A 20,762-nucleotide genomic window follows, 5' to 3' on the forward strand; every position below is an offset into this window, starting at 1 on the left:
AGGTTACTAATCATTGAATGATCTCAGAGTTTAATAGCCAGTGACCTAATCTGATCATCATCCCTATTGCTAACAGTATATAATAACTGTAGCCTAACCCTAATATCTAACACTAGCACCCAACACTACCCCTAACTCCTAACAAAACCCCTAAATAGAATCACCAAGCAGTTAGCTTTGGTGAGACACCAAAAAAATAGAAAATTGCCCCCAAACCCAAGGATGGATCTAAGGCAAAACCCATGCATGGGTGGAAGAAAAAAAAGGAGAAAAGAAAAAAGGAAGAAGCATGCAGCATTGATCCTGATATGTGAAAAAATGTGAAAAGGCCAAAGGAAAAACCTTATATCCTGTCCTGTTAGTGGTAGTCCACTTGGAAAGGTAAGTGGGGTGTATTTGAGGTCCTTGGACAATATGCTATTAGGGAATATATAGCTTATGGCGGTTATTTTGATGTATAAGGGTATCCTCCTGATTTAACTGTTAAAAAGGTGAAACTACTTTGCGCTCTCATAATTTGGGGGTCTTATGTGTCTGCAACGCTGACATACCACACTTATGTGGTATCTACATGCTCATGAGAAGTGGGAAATTCATTTTTGTGTTTTATCTCCTGTTCTAGGTATCCCAGCATCCATCCCAAAATGTGCCTGGCATGTGAAAAGATAGAAGGAAAAACCTCAATATCCTGTGTTCCTGTTAGATTTGGTTGGTTATAGCAGTCCACTTAGAGGGGGTGTTTGAGGTCCTTCAGCCATGTTCTTTCAGAGGATAATATAGTTTATGTGTTTTTTTATGTTAGGTGTAGTTTTATACCACAGCATCCATTACTCAAATATGTTGTTTTAAACAAAAATTCCCAGTTCTTGGACGATTCACGGTTGCTGTGGGTGACCTAGAAAGGTAAGTGGAGTGTTTTTGAAATCTTCAAGGGGCATACTTTCAAGCAATGTCTAATTAGTGGGGTTTATTGGGATGTTTAGAAGTAGTTATCGTCTCCAAATTACAGTGTATGCGTATGTGATTCATCCTTGAAAATTTCTTGGCATGAAACTGCTTTGTGCACCCATGATTTGTGGGGGGATGTTGTAATCATGTGATTTTGTAATATAGCATACTTGTGGTATTGTGTTATTCAGGAGACTTTGGAGATGCATATGAAGTATTTTTTTTCTATTTAATTAGCATTTGAGAAATACATAATTATATATCCTGATGATGTGTTTGTTGCATAAGAAAAATAAAAGTACTAAACATATATATTTAAAAGTTGTTTCCGACTTACAGGATTAATAAAAACAAGAACTTGTTCTTGTGGTATTGCCTTTGATGTGAACTTTTAGAAAATATATACTTGTATCTATTTATTTCGACACGCTCTACCAGTTTTATCATACAATTTATCACTTGCACCTTTTTTTATTTAAAAAATCCTAAATTAACTTTTTTGTGTTATTACTAATTTTCAGTATATGTTTACAAAAAGTATATAGTTAAATCAACAAATCTTCAAGGGAAATATACTCAGGGGGATGTTTTAAAAGCATATTTCTTTAAACAAACCTCATGCATTTTGGTCGTTTTATGTAGTTTTTTATGGACTTCATATATTGTCTCGCGATGCAAAATTTGCCTCAAGTCAGCTAGCAACCAAAAGCTGAACTTGTACCAAAAAAACAATACATAGTTTTCTATGGGTAAAGTAAAAAATGTTTCACTTAACCTTATGCAAAAGAATGCGAAAACTGTTGAAAATGTCCTTTTCTCCCGGGGGGGGGGGCTTGCCCAGACCTCTGGCACTCAAAGGACTAAATCCCCTTACCGTATTAACTTCTACCACTTCTGTGAGGCTGTTACACTTATTTTCCACCCTCAGGTGGAGTTAACCTCTTTCACCTGGGGGCCTTTTGCTTGGGGTCTTCAGCTAAGAACAAGCAATGCCCCATGCCTGCCCCCCTAACTGATATTAACAAACACAGTCTCGCTATAACATTTACACTAACAAACTCTTACACATACACACTTACTGTAACACACCGGCATACACACTTACTCACTCTATCTTCCCCTCACCTCACACCCTTACCTTGTCTGGAGCCTTTCCTTTCACCTGCACACACACTCTGTATATATATATATATATATATATATATATATATATATATATATTTATATATATATTTACCTCAGAGTTACACATGGGCAGATGGGGGGGCAATGGGGCAATTGCCTCCTCAAGGACAGGGACAGTCTAGCAATAAAGATGTAAGCCTGGACCCCTCAAATCTGCCTCAGCTGCATTAAAGACACGCTGAGTAGATGTGAGGTAAGTGAGTTAGCGGCATAAAGTTTGTGTCTGGTTATGTTAGTGTGTGTGGTAGGATGAGTATCTGTGTGCATGTGTGCACCAGAGGCACCCTTGCAAGTGTTGTGAGGTCTCCCTCTCCTTTTATGTGTTCTGTTGCATATCTGGATGCCTGTGTTACTAATCCTTTGTCGGTAATAAGGCTTAATCTTATAAAATGTTGTCTTATTCATAATTTTTGTTATGAATGCTTAATTGTCATGTGACACACAAGCAGGCAATGATTGGTGGTTGTCTTAGAAACTACAAAAAAAAACTCCTTTGGGAAGAATGGTTTCTGTGTAGTGTTATGTGACTAAACCTTCAGAGGAAAGATTCAATTGCTTGGAATACTAGAGAGTGCAATTAATGTTTGTATAAGTGGAAGAGCTTTCATTCTCAAGATGGTACTTCGTTGATTGCTCCCAGCGAATGTTGGGAACCATCAGACAATACTGGATAGAACCCGTGTTGCATAAAATTAAAATGGAATCAGTACTACATTGTACAAACTCCAAAGTTAAGAAAAAGTTTCGGAATCCATTGACCTATTGGATTCAAACGTCTTTCTTTTAAATACTTTAGACACTGAGTAAAAAAAAATGTCTGATATAATTTTAATCGAAATGAAAGTAAAATAGAGCATTAACAGTGTAACTGTCATAAGGCATTAGGATTAATAAGATATAAAAAGCTAACAGTTAGTCTGAAAAATTTGCATAATTTACATGGCAGTGAGACCATAAATGTAAGCTCTCGGTTATTCAGCTCTTATGCTCTTACTAATTTATCTCTGCTCAGTTGTCTGATTCATCTACATAAGCTCCAGTCATTATTAAAAAATAGGTCATGTTTGTCTTACTTTGCTTGCTATTAACCAAATGTGTGTGTGTATATATATATATATATATATATATATATATATATATACATCAAATAAAATAATGTGAGTAATGCACAAATCTCTGTATACCATGTAAGAAAGGTTTAATATCAAAACAGAACATTTTAATGAATTCTTTTTTTAGTAGCCAGGAAGCAGCGAGCCATGTAAAATAACACACTGTCATTATTTCTTTAATATTCATGAAAATGTTGCATCTTTTATTTGAACACATGCCATTGGAACACAGGAGTGATAGTTGCTGAGAAAGGCCGTTGGTACACCTATGAAGATGGACCTTGCTTTGTGCAGTGGGGCACAGTCATGCTGGAATAGAAAAAGGACTTCCCCAACCTGTTCCCACAAGGTTGAAAGCATAGCAGTATCCAAAATGTCTTGGTATGCTGAAGCATTACAATTTTCCTTCACTGGAAGTAAGGGGCCTAGCCCAAACACTGATTATAAGGGTGCACAAAGCAAGGTTCATAAAGACATGATGATGATGAACTTGACTGACCCGCACAGAGCACTGACCTCAACCCCATCGAACACCTTTGGGATGAACTGGAATGGAGGTTTTCTCATCCAACATCAATGCCTAACCTCACAAATGCTCTAGTGGATGAATGGGGAAAAATTCCCACAGAAACCCTTCCCAGAAACGTTGAAGCTGTTATAGCTATAAAGGGGTGACCAACTCTATATTAATGTCTATGTATTTAGAATGCAATGTCATAATTGTAAGGTGTTTCCTGTTGGGATAATGGTAAGGTGTATAGTTTTGTCCATATAGTATATATATAGTTAATTGCCTTTTTTTTCCCATCAATTTTGTATAATCATGTTTCTAGACAGATGTACTGTAGTCATACCTGGGAACTTCTGGGCTCCGGCTACCTGGAGCCTTCCTTTGCAGGACGTCAGTGTGCAGTGCTGGCCGCGTCCCACAAGGGAAGGCTCTGGGTACCCGGAGCCCAGAAGTTCCCAGGTATGGTTATAATTGCATTAAACAAATGGCTTATTAACTGCATTTTGTTACAAAGCTGTCTACAGTCGTAAGTATGAACCAAACTTTGATATTAAACAAAAGAAAGATAGTGTAACGTATTGTGATATTGTCAGCTCCCAATTATGGAGGACTTTAGTTTTGCTAATTTAAGTCTAACCGTTGGGGTTTTTGTTTTGCTGCTTGTCAGACCCAATTATTTTATTGAGCTATTAACTTATTTACTTACTTTTTAAAAAATGCCTTTTTTAAATCAGCATTTTCCGGTAATTTTGAAATCATGTTTCGATCATAGTCTCTTACTTCAAAGAGATAAGTACTCATTATGTAGTTAAAAATGCATGTCTAACGCATATATCCGTTGGGCCATCATATTAATCAATAGTAAAGGGAGGGGCTTGCTGGGGGCATTAATACAAATGGTGGCTGGAGGCAATCATACAAGGGTGTGAGGGCACCACATTAATCAATACTAAAAGGGTACTGGCTGGGGCATCAATACACAAGGGGCAAAAACACTAAGGGGGTATAAACGACAATGCAGTGTAAAAAATCCATCCTGAGGTAGATGTCTGTGACGTAGATTGTGTCCTGTTTGTGTGTTTTTGGTTCTCAGTGTAGCAGAGCCTGTCCTGGGGTGTGTGTGTAGGTGTTGGTGTATCCAGAGATAAATTGCCCTCCTGAAGTTGTGGTGACTTCAGGGGACAAAACGTTCAAGGCCCTGAAATTATTTAGTGGAAAAGTTAAGGTATTGTGTTAATATTTATTTCAAGGATTAGTCGTACTAAATTGTGGCTTCAGGCTTCCCGTGTTGAATGATCAAGTATTATGTTAGTCTAATAACAAGTATCATTCCATAGCACATTACTTTTGGCAATATATATATATATATATATATATATCGTTTTTTCAGTGGTATGATTTAATTATTAATGCCCCCCCCAGTTTGACTGTGGTATCTTGTGTGCCCCCCCTATATATTGTTTCTAGAGTCGCCACTGCTACCACCACACACACCCACACGTGCTGGCACTAGTTACTCATGATAACATCTTACACTAACATACACATACTGTAACAATATATGTAACAACATATGTTATACATATAAACACACACTCACTCTCCTCATAGCTCTCCCACCCACAGCTTTCCCTCTCAAAAAAAATTTCACCCACTCTGTCACACATTCTCTCTCTCACTCTCACATGCTCTCTGTCAATGTCTCCCTACCTTATCTTTGTCTCCACTTCTCCTTTGCTCTGCTTCTTCTTTTCTCCATTTTTTCTTTCTTCAGTCTTCTCCAAAAGTCTACTTCTCCCGGCTCTCCACAACGTACTCCCAGCATGATGTAATACTTCCGCAATTGGGAAGAAAGGTCTGCACCAAATAATACCATATAAAGGTGTGGAGAGCCTGGACAAGCAGATCAACTGTGAAGACAGAAGAAATGGAGAACAAAAAAGAGCCAAGGAGAAGCAGAAACATGGAGAAGGTAGTCTGAATCATTTTTTTGGTCTACATGCACAAGATATATATGTGTGTGTGTGATATTTGGTTTTATAGCCATGTATGCTCTAGTATACATTTCAAAATACATGCTGCGTGGAATACTGATGCAAGATTATAATTTCCTGGAGAAAACAGGTCAACAATTCACTGTAATCAAGCAAAAAAGAAAAATCCACCTGGCTTGGATTGAAAGACCTATAGGAACATGAATGCGTTTTGCTAATGTTCTTAGGAGAGTATCCATTTACTGCATTATATGTGATGACTCAGTGAAAGAAAATTAATAAAAGTATAGTTAATGGAAGTTCTGGCCAGATTCCCAACAGTTTCCTAAAATTACCAAGGCGATTTGCTTGCTATTGATTTAATATATTGATTTAGTAGTACAGTTTCAGGAAACTCAGGTCAGCTAAGTTACATGCAGCATGGAATACAAACATGATACCACGATGAATAACTATATGCAGACAGTTTAGCTACTTTTCCTCTGTAAGGTACATAAAAATAAATGTTTAAGTCTTATCATTTGTTTTTCATGTGTGTTCATGCGTTAAGCTCTTAGAAATGGGCCACGGAATATGAGAATTACCCTGTACAGTTACAGCAAGCAAGCAAAATAAAAATCAATTATGCCACTACGGCACGTCTAAACACAGTCCTGCTCTGAATTCACAGGAGTGCAAAGTCAGATGAGAATGCAAAGTTTGATACAGTTTGATGACAGATAATAACCATAGTTCATTCCTTGGTCTTTATAGCCTTATACCTATCCAAATGCATATTTAAATTCCCTTTCTGCATTAACCTCTTCAACCTATGCTAAAAGACTGTTCACCTATCTAAGACCTTTCTACCACCAACTCTTCAAAGTAAAACATCCTTACATTGCATTTAAGCCTCTGACCCTCTAGTTTTAAACTGTGACTTCTCGTTCTCACATTTCTCCTCTTTTGAAATACACCTCCCTCTTCACTTTGTTAAATCTCTTGATGTATTTAAATGTTTCTATTACATCCCTCCTCTTTCTTCTGTCCTCCAATCAATACACATTGAGATAACTTAGTCTTTGATACATTTTATTCTGCAAACCCTTAGTAGCCCTTTTCTAAACTCACTGAGCAAAATTTAGTGTTCTCCTCTGCCACAATGCACTGCAGGAATGTCTATAACTGAATGACCATCAATACAAAGTTCTTGTGTTCGCTACTCTAAACATTATCTGTTGTGGTATCAGAGAGCCCTTTTCATGACTTTCAGTGACTCTGATGAGCTTTTTGATGACTCTAGGGGATCACAGGTCTGGTTTTACTCCCTCTACTTGGTTTTCCCTCACAAGCTTTATAACATTCAGATGAAAATAGGGTATATTTCAGTTCGTTATGGCACCATCTCTTTTATCCATTTAAGGTTCCAGAGAGGGGTCAAAAAAGGCTTGACATGAAGTTCTTGCAGTGCCTTTTTATTGTCCTACTCACACAGTTGCACACAAACAAAAAAGTTGTGCACCTCTTTCCTGCTCGTGGAAGAATACTTGTATGTTGTGCTGTGCTTTACTCTCCAATTTGGGTGCCCCAGATGAAACAGAAGATTGTCTTGGTGATGGTTCAAATGACATTAGCCTGGACCATGCACTAATGAACCTCAATGATAAGGCCTGAGGCCTGTATCCCAGTCATTTATTTTGTTTATACTTTGGGGCTATCCACTGTCCACCAAACCAGATCCCAAGCATATTGATGAATTCTTTATTAGCGGCAAAGGGCAGCTGGTCAGTTTATAGTTCCTAATATCTAAAGAACATGGTCACTGACTTCCCAGTATTTTTTGCTACTAAAGCTTTGCCAAAGTTTTTAACCTCTGGACTAGTACCGTCACTGACTGGCAATGTGTGCAGAAGACCATGTTATTGTCCACGTAGAATGAGGTTTTTATATCTGTTTTGTTACCTCCTCCTGGTGTAGTGATCCCTCTTATTTTAGGATTCCATTTAATGCGGTTATTATTTAATTTGTTTCTATGTTTGTGCAGGGGGAGGATTCCCTGTGGCTATCTGCAACATAGTTATTGGTCCATTAGTGGCCCATATCATAATGGACATGATTCAAGCACAACAAGACATTGTTTTTAAGTATTTTATCTAGCAAAGCAAACTTTAACGGCTTATTTACTCAAATCATATTTCCATGTTTGTGATCCTTTTAGGCTTGCTAATTAATTCACGCATCAGACAGCATCCATATTTTTACACTTCATTAACTAGTGTGACTTTTTTTGCTGGCAACTGGATAATCTTCTCCAAATAAAGTTCTAAACATTTGTTCTGGTGTTGTCAAATATAATTTTTATTATGTGCCAACATATTGATATGATATTTTCTAATTACATTCTGTACTTCACAGCGATATTCATTTTATCACTAAATTGTTTTAATTAGACATTTATGCACTTTAAACACATCACATATACCAGCCACTTCATCAAACATTTTGTTGTGACATGAATAATTAACCAAAAAAAAATGATAATGGCATCCATTTATCAGACTATCTCGTTAAGAAATCATCCTGCATATTTTTGATAAATGTATTTGATCATTAAAGCTTATTTACTCTAATTACAAGCGTGTTTGATTAGTAATTGATGCTCATCTAATAAAGCCTTGTGTGCAAACCTGTAATTAGACCATGGTTGTTTTGCACGCAACATTGTATGTATTCCTTGACAAAATGCAGAAGACTAAGTTCATATGTAATAACGGCATGGAAGAGTACATTTTCTTGTTAATATAATTCCTATTAAAAAAAAAAAGTTAAACCTTTGTCATAAGTTAAAATCCATGCATTAAATCACTTAGGAAGTAACAGACAACCTCATCGAGTTCATTGTTGAAGTGTTTGTTGAAGTATGTATTCTGGAAAATAATAACCAAAAGCGTTCATTGAGATTCAGAGCATAGAATTCCTAACCAGATGAAAACAGGAATACTTTAATATCATTGCACGCAGTATAAAGGTAAAGTCTGCCAGTTCGTCTTTGCTTGACAAAGCGAGGCATTGCCAATTCTCTGCTATGTCACTTTCCATTTGTTTTCCTTTTATGACAAGCTTGTTAAATATATCTTCATTGTGACAAGCCTTAGAAAATATGTTCCGGGCTTCAATATGTTTGTGTCCCTCAAACAAATGATTTGCAACGTGCAGAAGCATACTGTTCATGATTGTTTGGTCACGCAGTGCTATTGTTTCTGAATACTGAGTGAGAGAATAAGGTCTCTTCTCTTTCAACTAGAGATACAAATAATGTTACTTTTTTAAAAACATATTTTGTGTGACACTACATGTAGGACCAATGGGATTTACCTATTCCCTAGTGTTTAAGTCGGAAAATTTTAGTTAAAAACATTTAAAAGGAGGGTATGCACTTATCTTGACTTTGTGTTTAGTTTAGTGTTAGTTTTAACATCCTGATGTATATCACATATGGTTTTTGTCTACGTTACATCACTTTAGACACTGGAAAAAAAGCTTAAATGCTGCTGTTGTAAAAATGTGTTAATACCTAAATCAGCTGATTTTTAAAATAAAGCATATACACGTATTTAAAAATAATTGACACAAAAACTGTATATTGTATATTATTTCTCTTAACACATATAGAATTACAATTATAACTGTTCCACTGTAACATAAAACCACAGAGCACATAATCCCTGAGCATTCAGGATTATAAATCTTCTATGTGGCTATTTAGCAGCCAGTTTATTGTCATAAATTAAAGGTCATTTATATGGGCCTGCGGTCCCCTGATAATTTTAATTATACATACAGTATGTTGCAGTAATGTGAGCGTAACTGAAAAAAGTATATTCAATTCAAGAAAAAAAGTTTTTTTGTATGAAACATAATGTTTAATGGAGTGAATTAAAACTATATGAATAGAAAATAAATAAATAAATGTATTGATAAACCATGGTGGCTTTCACTATGCCATCACCTGAAGAGATATGGCCCGATATCTATGGATCATCAAGGGTGGAGATAAACATAATTAATATTTCTTGTATTCCTACTGAAAGCTCTTACATTTTCACCTCCTTGTGACTTTCACCTTCTGAAAACAATTATTCAGGTAAATAGAAGATAGAACTGGTTTGGTTCTAAATAGAGATGATTATAGACATTATGTCCCACCAACTGAAAAATATTCTCTCTTGATAAATTGAATTATGACCCTACAAAGAAATGTTAAGCCCAACTTTGTATGCTTGTTTAGAAGGGCCTATGCTTGGGTATCATTTTAAAATAGGTTGCTTACTTAGTGGATAGCCAGATTCTTCATTTCCCCTAAGGTTCATAAACTTGAAGATACAAACTTACCACAGGGTCACCCTATTGTTCCCTAAATGTGGAATGTAGGGAGTTATAGATATTTACCTACCTTCCTACATATTTAGGTTGGAGTTTTATATACACAACACTAGGCATACATTTGCAATGGATTTTCCTTGGAACACAGTTTATATATAGGTCACATTGGATGTCATATATCTGTACTCATGAAACGCATATCATGTGGGCCTGTGACTTTACTATCAGTATCATCTTGATAGTCACAGCACTTTCAATAATGAAGGCGTTCATCATGGATTGTCTATTGTATGTCCTTATTTTATGTTTGAGTTACAATTTTGCTTCCAGAGATATTTAGACTGCATTTCAAGCTAAATTTACTTTATCTCTTTATGGGATGGTGGGAAGATTTTCAAGATTTTCACATCTTTGGAGGCAATTTGGATTTTAATTTCTCTAAGATGTTTTTTTTTTTTTTTTATTTTTTTTTTACAGAGGATACATAGACATCATAATTTGGAGAGAAATAGGAAATGGCTACTTTCATTTGTTTTGCAAATTCACCATGGACAACTGCCATCCTATTTACTAACTATATACTGTTGTATATAGCTATAATATTCAGTGCATAATTGTGTAGCTCCTGGAAGACTTTATAACTTTGTTATGTTTTTGTTATTGTTTGTTTTGAATTTGTGACATCTTGGAAGCCACACAGTTCCATGGTTTTAGAGTAATAATACTGAACACAAATTGTTAACATATAAATATTGTTTTCTTAAGATACTTCTTTAGGTACACCCCTCACATTTTTGTAAATATTTTATTATATGTTGAAGAAATTACACTCTGCTACAATGTAAAGTAGTGAGTGTCCAGCCTGTATAACAGTGTAAATTTGTTGTCCCCTCAAAATAATTCAACACACAGCCATTAATGTCTAAACATTGGCAACAAAAGTGAGTACACCCCTAAATGGAAATGTCCAAATTGGGCCCAATTAGCCATTTTCCCTCCCCGGTGTCATGTGTCTTATTAGTGTTGCAAGGTCTCATAGTGTTACAATGGGGAGCAGGCCTCGCCATGATCGACCAAATAAGTTGAGTGCACGTGCTCAGCATCATTGCCAGAGGTTGTCTTTGGGAAATAGACGTATGAGTGCTGCCAGCATTGCTGCAGCGGTTGAAGGGGTGGGGGGTCAGCCTGTCAGTGCTCAGACCATACACCGCACAATGCAACAAATTGGTCTGCATGGCTATCATTCCAGAAGGAAGCCTCTTCTAAAGATGATGCACAAGAAAGCCCACAAACAGTTTGCTGAAGACAAGCAGACTAACGCCACGGATTACTGCAACCATGTCCTGTGGTCCGATGAGATCAAGATAAACTTATTTGGTTCAGATGGTGTCAAGCATGTGTGGAGGCAACCAGGTGAGGAGTACAAAGTGTACAAGTGTGGCACTGGGGAGCTAAAGTTCATTGAGGGAACCATGAATGCCAACATGTACTGTGACATACTGAAGCAGAGCATGATCCGCTCCCTTCGGAGACTGGGCCGCAGGGCAGTATTCCAACCACTGCCTTGCTAAAGAAGCTGAGGGTAATGGTGATGGACTGGCCAAGCATGTCTCCAGACCTAAACCCTATTGAGCATCTGTGGGGCATCCTCAAACAGAAGGTGGGGGAGCGCAAGATCTCTAACATCCACCAGCTCCGTAATGTCGTCATGGAGGAGTAGAAGAAGACTCCAGTGGACACCTGTGAAGCTCTGGTGAACTCCATGCCCAAGAGGGTTAAGGCAGTGCTGGAAAATAATGGAGGCCACACAAAATATGGGGCCACACAAAATATGGGCCCAATTTGGACATTTCCACATAGAGGTGTACTCACTTTTGGTTTAGACATTAATGGCTGTGTGTTCAGTTATTTTGAGGGGACAGCAAATGAACACTGTTATACAGGCTGTACACTCATTACTTTACATTGTAGCAGTGTCAATTCTTAACAAAATTAAAAAAATGCCCCCTCCCCCGATTTTCAAACCCAGACACAGTATGTGTATAAATTAAAATATTAACTATAAAAAGGGGTGAGCCTAGGGTCACTACATATGAGCGGGTGGGACTGACTCGATAACACTTATAATCACATCCATTTTCTATAGCAACCACTTCACCTGTTTGAGCCCCCAACTTCACCAAGCAACATGTCACCCACTTCCATACCGCCCAACATTTCAAAATGTGAAAGAGGGACACACATACACTGCCCTGACACACACACATATATACACGTTCACTGCCCTTACACACATATATATACACGTTCACTGCCCTTACACACACACATATACACATACACACATATACACATACACATATACGCATACACACATATACACGTACACTGCCCTTAGACACACACACATATACACGTACACTGCCCTTAGACACACATACACATACACTGCCCTTACACACACACACACATACATGTACACTGTCCTTACAAACACACACATACATGTACACTGCCCTTACACACACATACATATATACATGTACACTGCCCTTACACATACACATACTTGCACACTGCCCTTACACACACATATATACACATACACTGCCTTTACACACCAGCTAACAAATACCTATAGTGCTCTTACACACACCGGCCCATACACACACAAGCTTACAAACACATACATACACATACACTGCCCTTACACCCATTTCTCCTAATCTCTTACCTCTTCAACCTTCCACCATCCTTCATCCTTCTTTCTTCTTCCTCCATCCTGTATCCTGCGGTGGGAGCGTGAGGTCTGTTACTTCTCGCTTTACTACTCCCTCATCACTACGTCATATCCCCGCACTCGGCATTATTTGCTGGCTCGTAGTGATTAGGGAGCAGTAAAGTGAGGTCTGAAGTGACAGACCTCGTGCCCCCTTATGTTGAAACGACTAGAGGTAGATTGTGATCTCCCAGCTAGTGTGCAGGCTGCAGCAATCTTTATAATTTAATATATATATTATATAATACTGTATATATATATATATATATATATATATATATATATATATAATATAATAAGACCAAACATTTGCTTACAATTTAAATAAAATGATTAAAAACATAAAATAAAAGGCTATGTTTACTCTATTGGCAAACAAAAAGAAATATGGGGCGCAGAAACATATACGGGAAAAGACAACTAAAATGAAATATAATAATATCTTTAATAGTAAATATAAATATAAATAAAACTAGATAGTGCAGTATGTAAACAAAGTGCAGTATATAGGCAAAGGATCAATATAGCCAGCAAAAAGCACTTACATCAAGTCCATGCACCCAAAGTGCATAAAGTGTGTGTATGAAAAAACCACCGATTGTGGCATAAAAGGCAAAGTTCAGGTAAGTCCTTCCGAATTCTTCTAAATGCGTAAATAGAGTATATGTTTACTCTATTGAATATTTCTCCCAGCAGGAGGCTAATACAGAGGCTAGTACAGTGACATGCCAAGCTTGGGGTCACATACACATTCGCCTTCAGATCTATTTGACCCATCTAATCTACTTAGAACCACCACTAGATATATGTAAGTTACAATGCAATGGTCTGTTGCAAGACAATAAACTATACACAAGGTCCAAACCTCAGGTATCTCAGCCTTCAAAACTAATGATTGATAGGATTTTAAGTGGTTCTCAGGTTTTGTTGGTGGATGTATCAATTGGTCTCAAACCATCAACTACTTTTATTACACACAGAACTGTTAATATTGCACATATAAAAACGCAATCTTAAAATTATAGTGATGCATATATCAGGCTAATTGCATGATTTTTCTTTCCAACTAGAAAAAACGGTGCAAGTTCAACTAATTTTATATATTAAAGAAATTTGTTTCTAATGATCATTCTGACTTTCCAACCCCATAAAATCATTTGCACTTGATCAATTGCTTAAATAAACTTTGAATATCTGTTGCAAGGAATATGCTGCAGGAAATGATTGATTTTTCCTTAATATTATTGTTTTAGTATTAATACAGGCTTTACAGTTATTTAAGCAGAGAAAAGAAAAATGTTGGTGCTCTATGCTAGTCCGAGGCTCAAATTATACAAATGTATAAAATGAGGCCTACCAAACAGTATGAGCATGCTGCAAATACAATGTATACAAAAAACAAAAACTGTCTGCGCTTCTCACGCTAATAAAGTTGGCAACAAATATATAAACATAATATAAATGAGAGGTTTTGGTTATATGAATTGGCCAAAGCATAATTAAGCTCACCTGCCTTAACTTGGAAATTATGGTTCCTGGGGTTGAGCATTTGGAGAGTAAGGCAGGCCGGTAAGGGAAATGAGTAAGGGGGTTCCAACACACGCTCATTTTTGCCCACCTGCATCTACTAATTAATGAAGGAGGCAGTTAAACACCCTTCTGATCTAAGATTATTATTGTGTTCCCTGAGAGCGGGGAGAGAGCTGTTAAATTGTTTAAGCTGCATTTTCTTATTGGTAAAAGTATAAGCTGCCCAACTACAGTTAGGTTAGAGATTCCTGTCTAATTATCGCCCAGTAGAGCAAGGATCTTTTTATTTGTTGTGCCTGAACTATGTTATTTAGTTGACTTTTTCTTTATAGGTTGACAAGATGGCTAGTCTGTATAATATCCATTTCCGTACTGGATGCTTCTGCAATTCCGGAGCCTGCCAAAAACATCTAAGAATCAGCAATCTTGGTGTCAAGAAAAACCTGCAGGTTAGTAACACTGTGTAATAAGTAGAAACGGATGAAACTGGGTACATAATACAAATAATTATACAGACTGTATAACAATTATAGGTATAAAGATAAAATATGTTAACCCACAAGTGCAGTAGAATCCAGGAATAAAATGTGGTGCATTTGTTAAAATGGTGGTTTGCAGGTGACTGCAATATATCAACTCACGAATCTTATTATTTATCATGAAGGTCAAATCTTGGGGAGCTTCTTCTGCAGCAATAGCCCTATATAATACATAGTTAAGGGGACACTCCAGCAGATGATAACTGAGTGTCTGCTTAACATTCTCATATGGTTCCCCCTTGCAAATGCATTGGGATTCCCCTTATGCATTTGCCTCTTTCCTCTCATTGCAACTCTTAGAGGAGATGTGTTTGGCCAAGCACCGCTGGGGGTAACTACAGGGGTCGCAGTGGTCGCAGCTGTGACGGGGCCCGTGCCTCTAGGGGGCCAGTGTGACCCCTTCTTCCTGTCTCCTCGTAACAACTCAAAATAATTTAGAAAGGTCCCTTCCGACCTGGACCTGGGGAGACAGGAGCATATTTGGTGTCTCGTGACACTGAGGTGAAACAGAGGCTGCTCAGACAAAGAGAAAGCTACAGGAGTGGTGAGGGGTAAGCAGGGGTGGGAGGGATGTATGTATATATGTTTCTATATATGTATGTATGTGAGCATGGATGTATAATTGTGTGTGTGTGTGTCAGCATGGATGTGTAATTGTGTGTATGAGCATGGACATGTAATTGTGTGCGTGAGAATGGACGTGTAATTGTATGTGTGTGATCATAGATGTGCAATTGTGTGTGTGATCATAGATGTATACTAGATGGATGTATACTTGTTTGTGTGTGTGAGTATGGATGTGTAGGTGTTTGTGTGTGAGCATGGATGTGTAAGTGGGTAAGATGGAGTGTGTGTTCGAATGAATTTGTTTGTGTGTGTTAGTAAGTATGAGTTAGTGTGTGTATTTTGTGTAAGAATGTTTACATACATGTGCCAGAGTGTTGGAAGGGGGGCAAGGGGCAAAGAAGGCACAGACAAGTTGTTTGGGGGCAATGATGGCACAGGCCAGCTGTGAAGTTGGGGGGCCCCGGGGCAATTATCGCACCAGGGCCCTGTGGTCTCTAGTTACGCCCCTGCCAAGCACATCTTCTGCTGCCTGCACCCACATGGTATACTTACTGCCAGTCGGCTCCAGCAAGCTCCATGGAAGAGGGTAACTAATGTCATTAACTTTCCTGCCACTATTTGGCTGCTTTAGGGTTGAAGTGATTTTGTAACAGCTTATGATTATTACACTAAACCATCTCTTTATTGTGGGGACATTTTGTGAAAGACATTTGGGATACACCCAGTTATTAAAAACACTTTGGCATGTCCTGGTTAAACCGTTGGCAGACTTATTTAACCAGTAGCCATCGACAGGAGCAGTTCCAGAGGATTGGAAGTTGACAATTGTGGTACCACTTCACAAAAAGGTAGCAGGGAAGACTCAGCTAACCATAGACCAGTAAGTCTTGTGTCAGTATTTGGCAAAATAGTAGGAACCATGCAAAATGAAAAGATTGTTAAATATCTGGATGTAACTGAGTTGCCAGAAACAGCATTGGTATATGTTCAAACAAAGGTCTTGTTACTAGTGATTACTCATGGATTGGGACCCATACTTTAATATTTTACCAATATTACAAAATATCTTAATGATAAGTTATATCTTTTTGCAGATGATACAAAGGTCTGCAACAGGTCAGACATTCCTGGTGGAACAAGCCAAATGTGAAGTCATTTAAGTAAATTAGAAAAATGGTGGTGATTGTAGCAGCTGCAGTTTAAGGCTAATAAATGTAAAATAATGCACATAGCATTGGCAGCACTGTTTTATCAGTGACAACAGAAGACAGGGGCTTGGGAGTAATTATTTCTGATGACTTAAAGGTAAGCAGGCAATGCGACCATGTATCACAAAATGGAAGCAGGGTGCTGGTTTGTTTAGAGGAGAGCTATGAAAATGCTGAATGATTTTCAGGATAAACATTATCATGAAAGACTAAGGGAGCTTTATATGTAATGCTTCAAGGAAAGCATAGAAATAGTACAAAGACAAGTGTGTGTTGCCTACAGTCAAGCATGGTGATGGGAGTGTCATGGTCTGGTCTGCATGAGTGCTGCCGGCACTGGGGAGCAACAGTTCATTGAGGGAATCATGAATGCCAACATGTACTGTGACATACTGAAGCAGTGCATGATCCCCTCCCTTCGGAGACTGGGCTGCAGGGCAGTATTCCAACATGATAACAACCCCAAACACACCTCCAAGATGACCACTGTCTTGCTAAAGAAGCTGACGGTAAAGGTGATGAACTGGCCAAGCATGTCTCCAGACGTAAACCCTATTGAGCATCTGTGGGGCATCCTCAAACAGAAGGTGGGGGAGCGCAAGGTCTCTAACATCCACTAGCTCCGTGATGTGGTCATGGAGGAGTGGAAGAGGACTCCAGTGGCAACCTGTGAAGCTCTGGTGAACTCCATGCCCAAGAGGGTTAAGGCAGTGCTGGAAAATAATGGTGGCCACACAAAATATTGACATTTGCACTTAGGGGTGTACTCACTTTTGTTACCAATGTTTAGACATTAATAGCCGTGTGTTGAATTATTTTGAGGGGACAGCAAATTTACACTGTTATACAGTCTCTACACTCACTACTTTACATTGTAGCAGAGCGTCAATTCTTCAGTGTTGTCACATCAAAAGATATAATAAAATATTTACAAAAATGTGAGGGGTGTACTAACTTTTGTGAGATACTGTATATGTATTTCTCAGGACCAGCTCATATTTAACTTAAAATCCACATTGCAAGAGATTGGAATAACTGGAAGAATTCCAACTCAGAAAGAAATATGTTCCACTTTTATATACTGTTTGCTCTTCCCAATTTCTGGTTCCTTATAAGGTTGCTCTGGCTTCTTATTGCATAGTGTCATTTTCATTCTGAAATACCATTGTGCACTAGAATAGGGAATACAAACAGAAATGGCCACAGTCCACTTAACCCCACAACAATTGACGTGTCTGGCACATCATGAGTTTTAACGGCTTTAGAAAGGGATCAAAGTGGAACGTCAATGTTTGCCGTATTAAATATGGAGCTGGCCGCTTGCTTTAAAAGAAGTCAATCGCCTCCTAAGCTCAAATGGTGTTGTTGAAATGCCTGCTTACTAATGTACAACTAATTCTCCGGTGATGTCACCATCAGGTGAACCATCCAGTTTTGACAAAATGTAAAACAAAAAAAAAATCCAAAAATATATAAAAATAGCTTCAGAAAAATGCTGTCATGGAAAGAGTTAAAATAGTAGCATATGAAATACCCATGGGGTGTCTAGTTCTGAAAATGTATGATTCCATTAGGTAAATTGAATTGGCCAGGTTCAAATATATCTATATATATATATATATATGGTAAATTGAATGGTCAGGGTTTAACAATGTCCCAAATTGGATATGGGGGCAGAATGGCCAGTTTTGACAAAAATGGTTTTAAACTAGCAATATGCTACTTAGTGCTCTATAACTTGCAAAAAGACATAAAAAAAAACATTGGGTATTTCTAAACTCAGGACAAATGTTTAAATCTATTTAGCTTTTGAAGATGAGTAAAAGATGTTTTAAATAAAATTCAGCAAAAGTCAGTCCTTTTTTTTCAATTTTCACCATATTTTATACATTTTTTATAGTAAATTAGATAATAGGATCACAATAATTTTATCTAAAGAAAGCCCTTCTTTCTGAAAAAAAAAACAGCTAAACATGAGCACTGTAGAAATGTCACGAAGACTATAAAAAAATAAAAAGCAGTTGTATCATTAAGGGGTTAAATCTTGATGTATTTTTTTACCTTTTTTTGGTAGCATAGTCAGAAATACTTAACTTTGCACAGACAAAAGAGACAAATCAAGTATATTATGCTGTGGAGAAATGCTGTGCTCTACAAATGCATCTAATTCAAGTAAACATGCCAAGGTGTCAAACTGTGGTATTATTTTTAGCACTTATTTTATCAATGCACCACACAAGGTAATACATGCTTATTAAAAAATATAATTCCAAGTAATATCTGACCATGAACTGCAAATGTTCTAAAACATCTGCAAATATGTGAGGTGTATCTACTTCACCCAGGTAACATGAGCTCATCTAGAAATAGCTGTGTGTTGCTCCTCTGTATGGATATCTCAGTGTGAAAGGTTAAATGTATTTATTCTGACAACATCTGTGAATACATCAACCTTATGTTATTAGAAAACAAGAAAAATTGACAACAGGAAATAAGGTGATAACTAACTATTTAACATACATTAAGAATGATAACAAAGGCTTCACTAGATAAAAAATAACAATATTGTACTTCATATTGGTCACTGTTAAAAATAAGATATGTTGTATTGCTCTTTTTTTAATTTAAATACATATTTTCAAACCAATCTAACACAGTCCAATTGGGTTTTTCCAAAGGCAGGGCATGTATGTGGTGACGACATGGATTTAATTGATGGACGACCCACGGGATCAATCAGAATATCTTTTGGCTTTATGTCGACTTTTGAAGATGCTAAAGTATTCTTGAAGTTTATAGTGGACTCTTTCATAAAACAACCCTCTCAGAGTGCTGTAAAATTGGTTGTTGAACCATTGCTTAACAGATCGGGGCCACCAAAATTACACAATAACAAACAGCAAACTGGTAGTCTTTCTTATGGAATCATAGCAGACAACACCAGGCAACCTGGACCTCAACCCTTTACAGATGTATTGATAACAGGAAGAAATTGTTTGTGTAAGACCCGGGAGGCTGCATCACTGCAAAGAAATGTCAAACCCATCACACTCACTCACATTTATCTTTATCCAATAAAATCCTGTGCAGCATTCCAGGTAAGAATTTCCACATCATACAGTTACCTTATGTTTAGTCCAGAATTCTGCTAACGTTTATTACTGTTTCTTCTTGTAGTACTTGATAAATTGAGAAAAGTTGATAAGAGTTGAAAATACTCAACTTAATAAGCTCCAAGGTTAGGTCATCTCGAGATTGGTTCCAAGGGGTCGTTTCAGTGGTCATGCTGCTTCCGACAGCCTTGAAAAGCAGTATCTTGGTTATGCGATACTGCAGTTATTATTCATAAGGACTGCTATCTGGTCAGCTGTACCTCAAGTGGCTATGTTCCGGTTGAAGCACTCTGCAAGGCACAGGGGTTCAGCTGAACAACTTGTATTCCTATTGGAAACAGTCATGTTTAAGCAAAATGACGTGACTGATCCTGCAGAGGGTATAGTTTATTTTATTTTTAAATTCTGATCTCAGCTTCAGATGTTATATTGTTTAAATGTTGTATACTACTATTATGTATCCATTGTTACTTCTTTCCTACAGGTTTAGATACAAACTAAAATGCACCACAAACTAAAAATAAACAAAACCATGATAGAAGTTATAGGTCTTAGACATTTTAAAGTAGACATTTGGATGTATGCTCATCTTAAGTTTAGTATGGCATCCAATGTATGTTTTAATGTATTGGTTAGTCTTCAATTAAAACAACAAATGAAAACCAGTGTATATATGTTATATTATATCAAGTTTTGCATAAAACCCAATGAAGTCCCTTCATTTTATGCCTGATTTACATTGCCTTATGTTATACCCAGGCATTTTATTACTTTTTTGTTTTCATATTTACTGCACTGACATGTACCAAATGCATAGTTATAATTGTTTCCCAACAGTTGTGTTTGTCATTTTGTATATAGTTATATTGTATAGCTAACCTTTATCCTTTAATCCATGTCTTTATCCCAAATAG

The 20,762-nt window shown here is 37.3% G+C and overlaps 1 protein-coding gene across 1 annotated transcript in view; it reads left to right on the forward strand.

Annotated features, from left to right (window-relative positions):
• MOCOS (molybdenum cofactor sulfurase) overlaps positions 1–20,762 on the forward strand; it is a 114,114-nt gene that overhangs the window by 70,916 nt on the left and 22,436 nt on the right. The window contains exons 7-8 of the mRNA XM_053467257.1: positions 14,754–14,870; positions 19,414–19,833. Of these exons, the coding sequence (XP_053323232.1) occupies positions 14,754–14,870; positions 19,414–19,833 (537 nt within the window). The remainder of the gene's footprint in view (positions 1–14,753; positions 14,871–19,413; positions 19,834–20,762) is intronic.

The sequence above is a fragment of the Spea bombifrons genome, chromosome 5, assembly GCF_027358695.1.
Source record: "Spea bombifrons isolate aSpeBom1 chromosome 5, aSpeBom1.2.pri, whole genome shotgun sequence".
NCBI lineage: Eukaryota > Metazoa > Chordata > Amphibia > Anura > Pelobatidae > Spea > Spea bombifrons.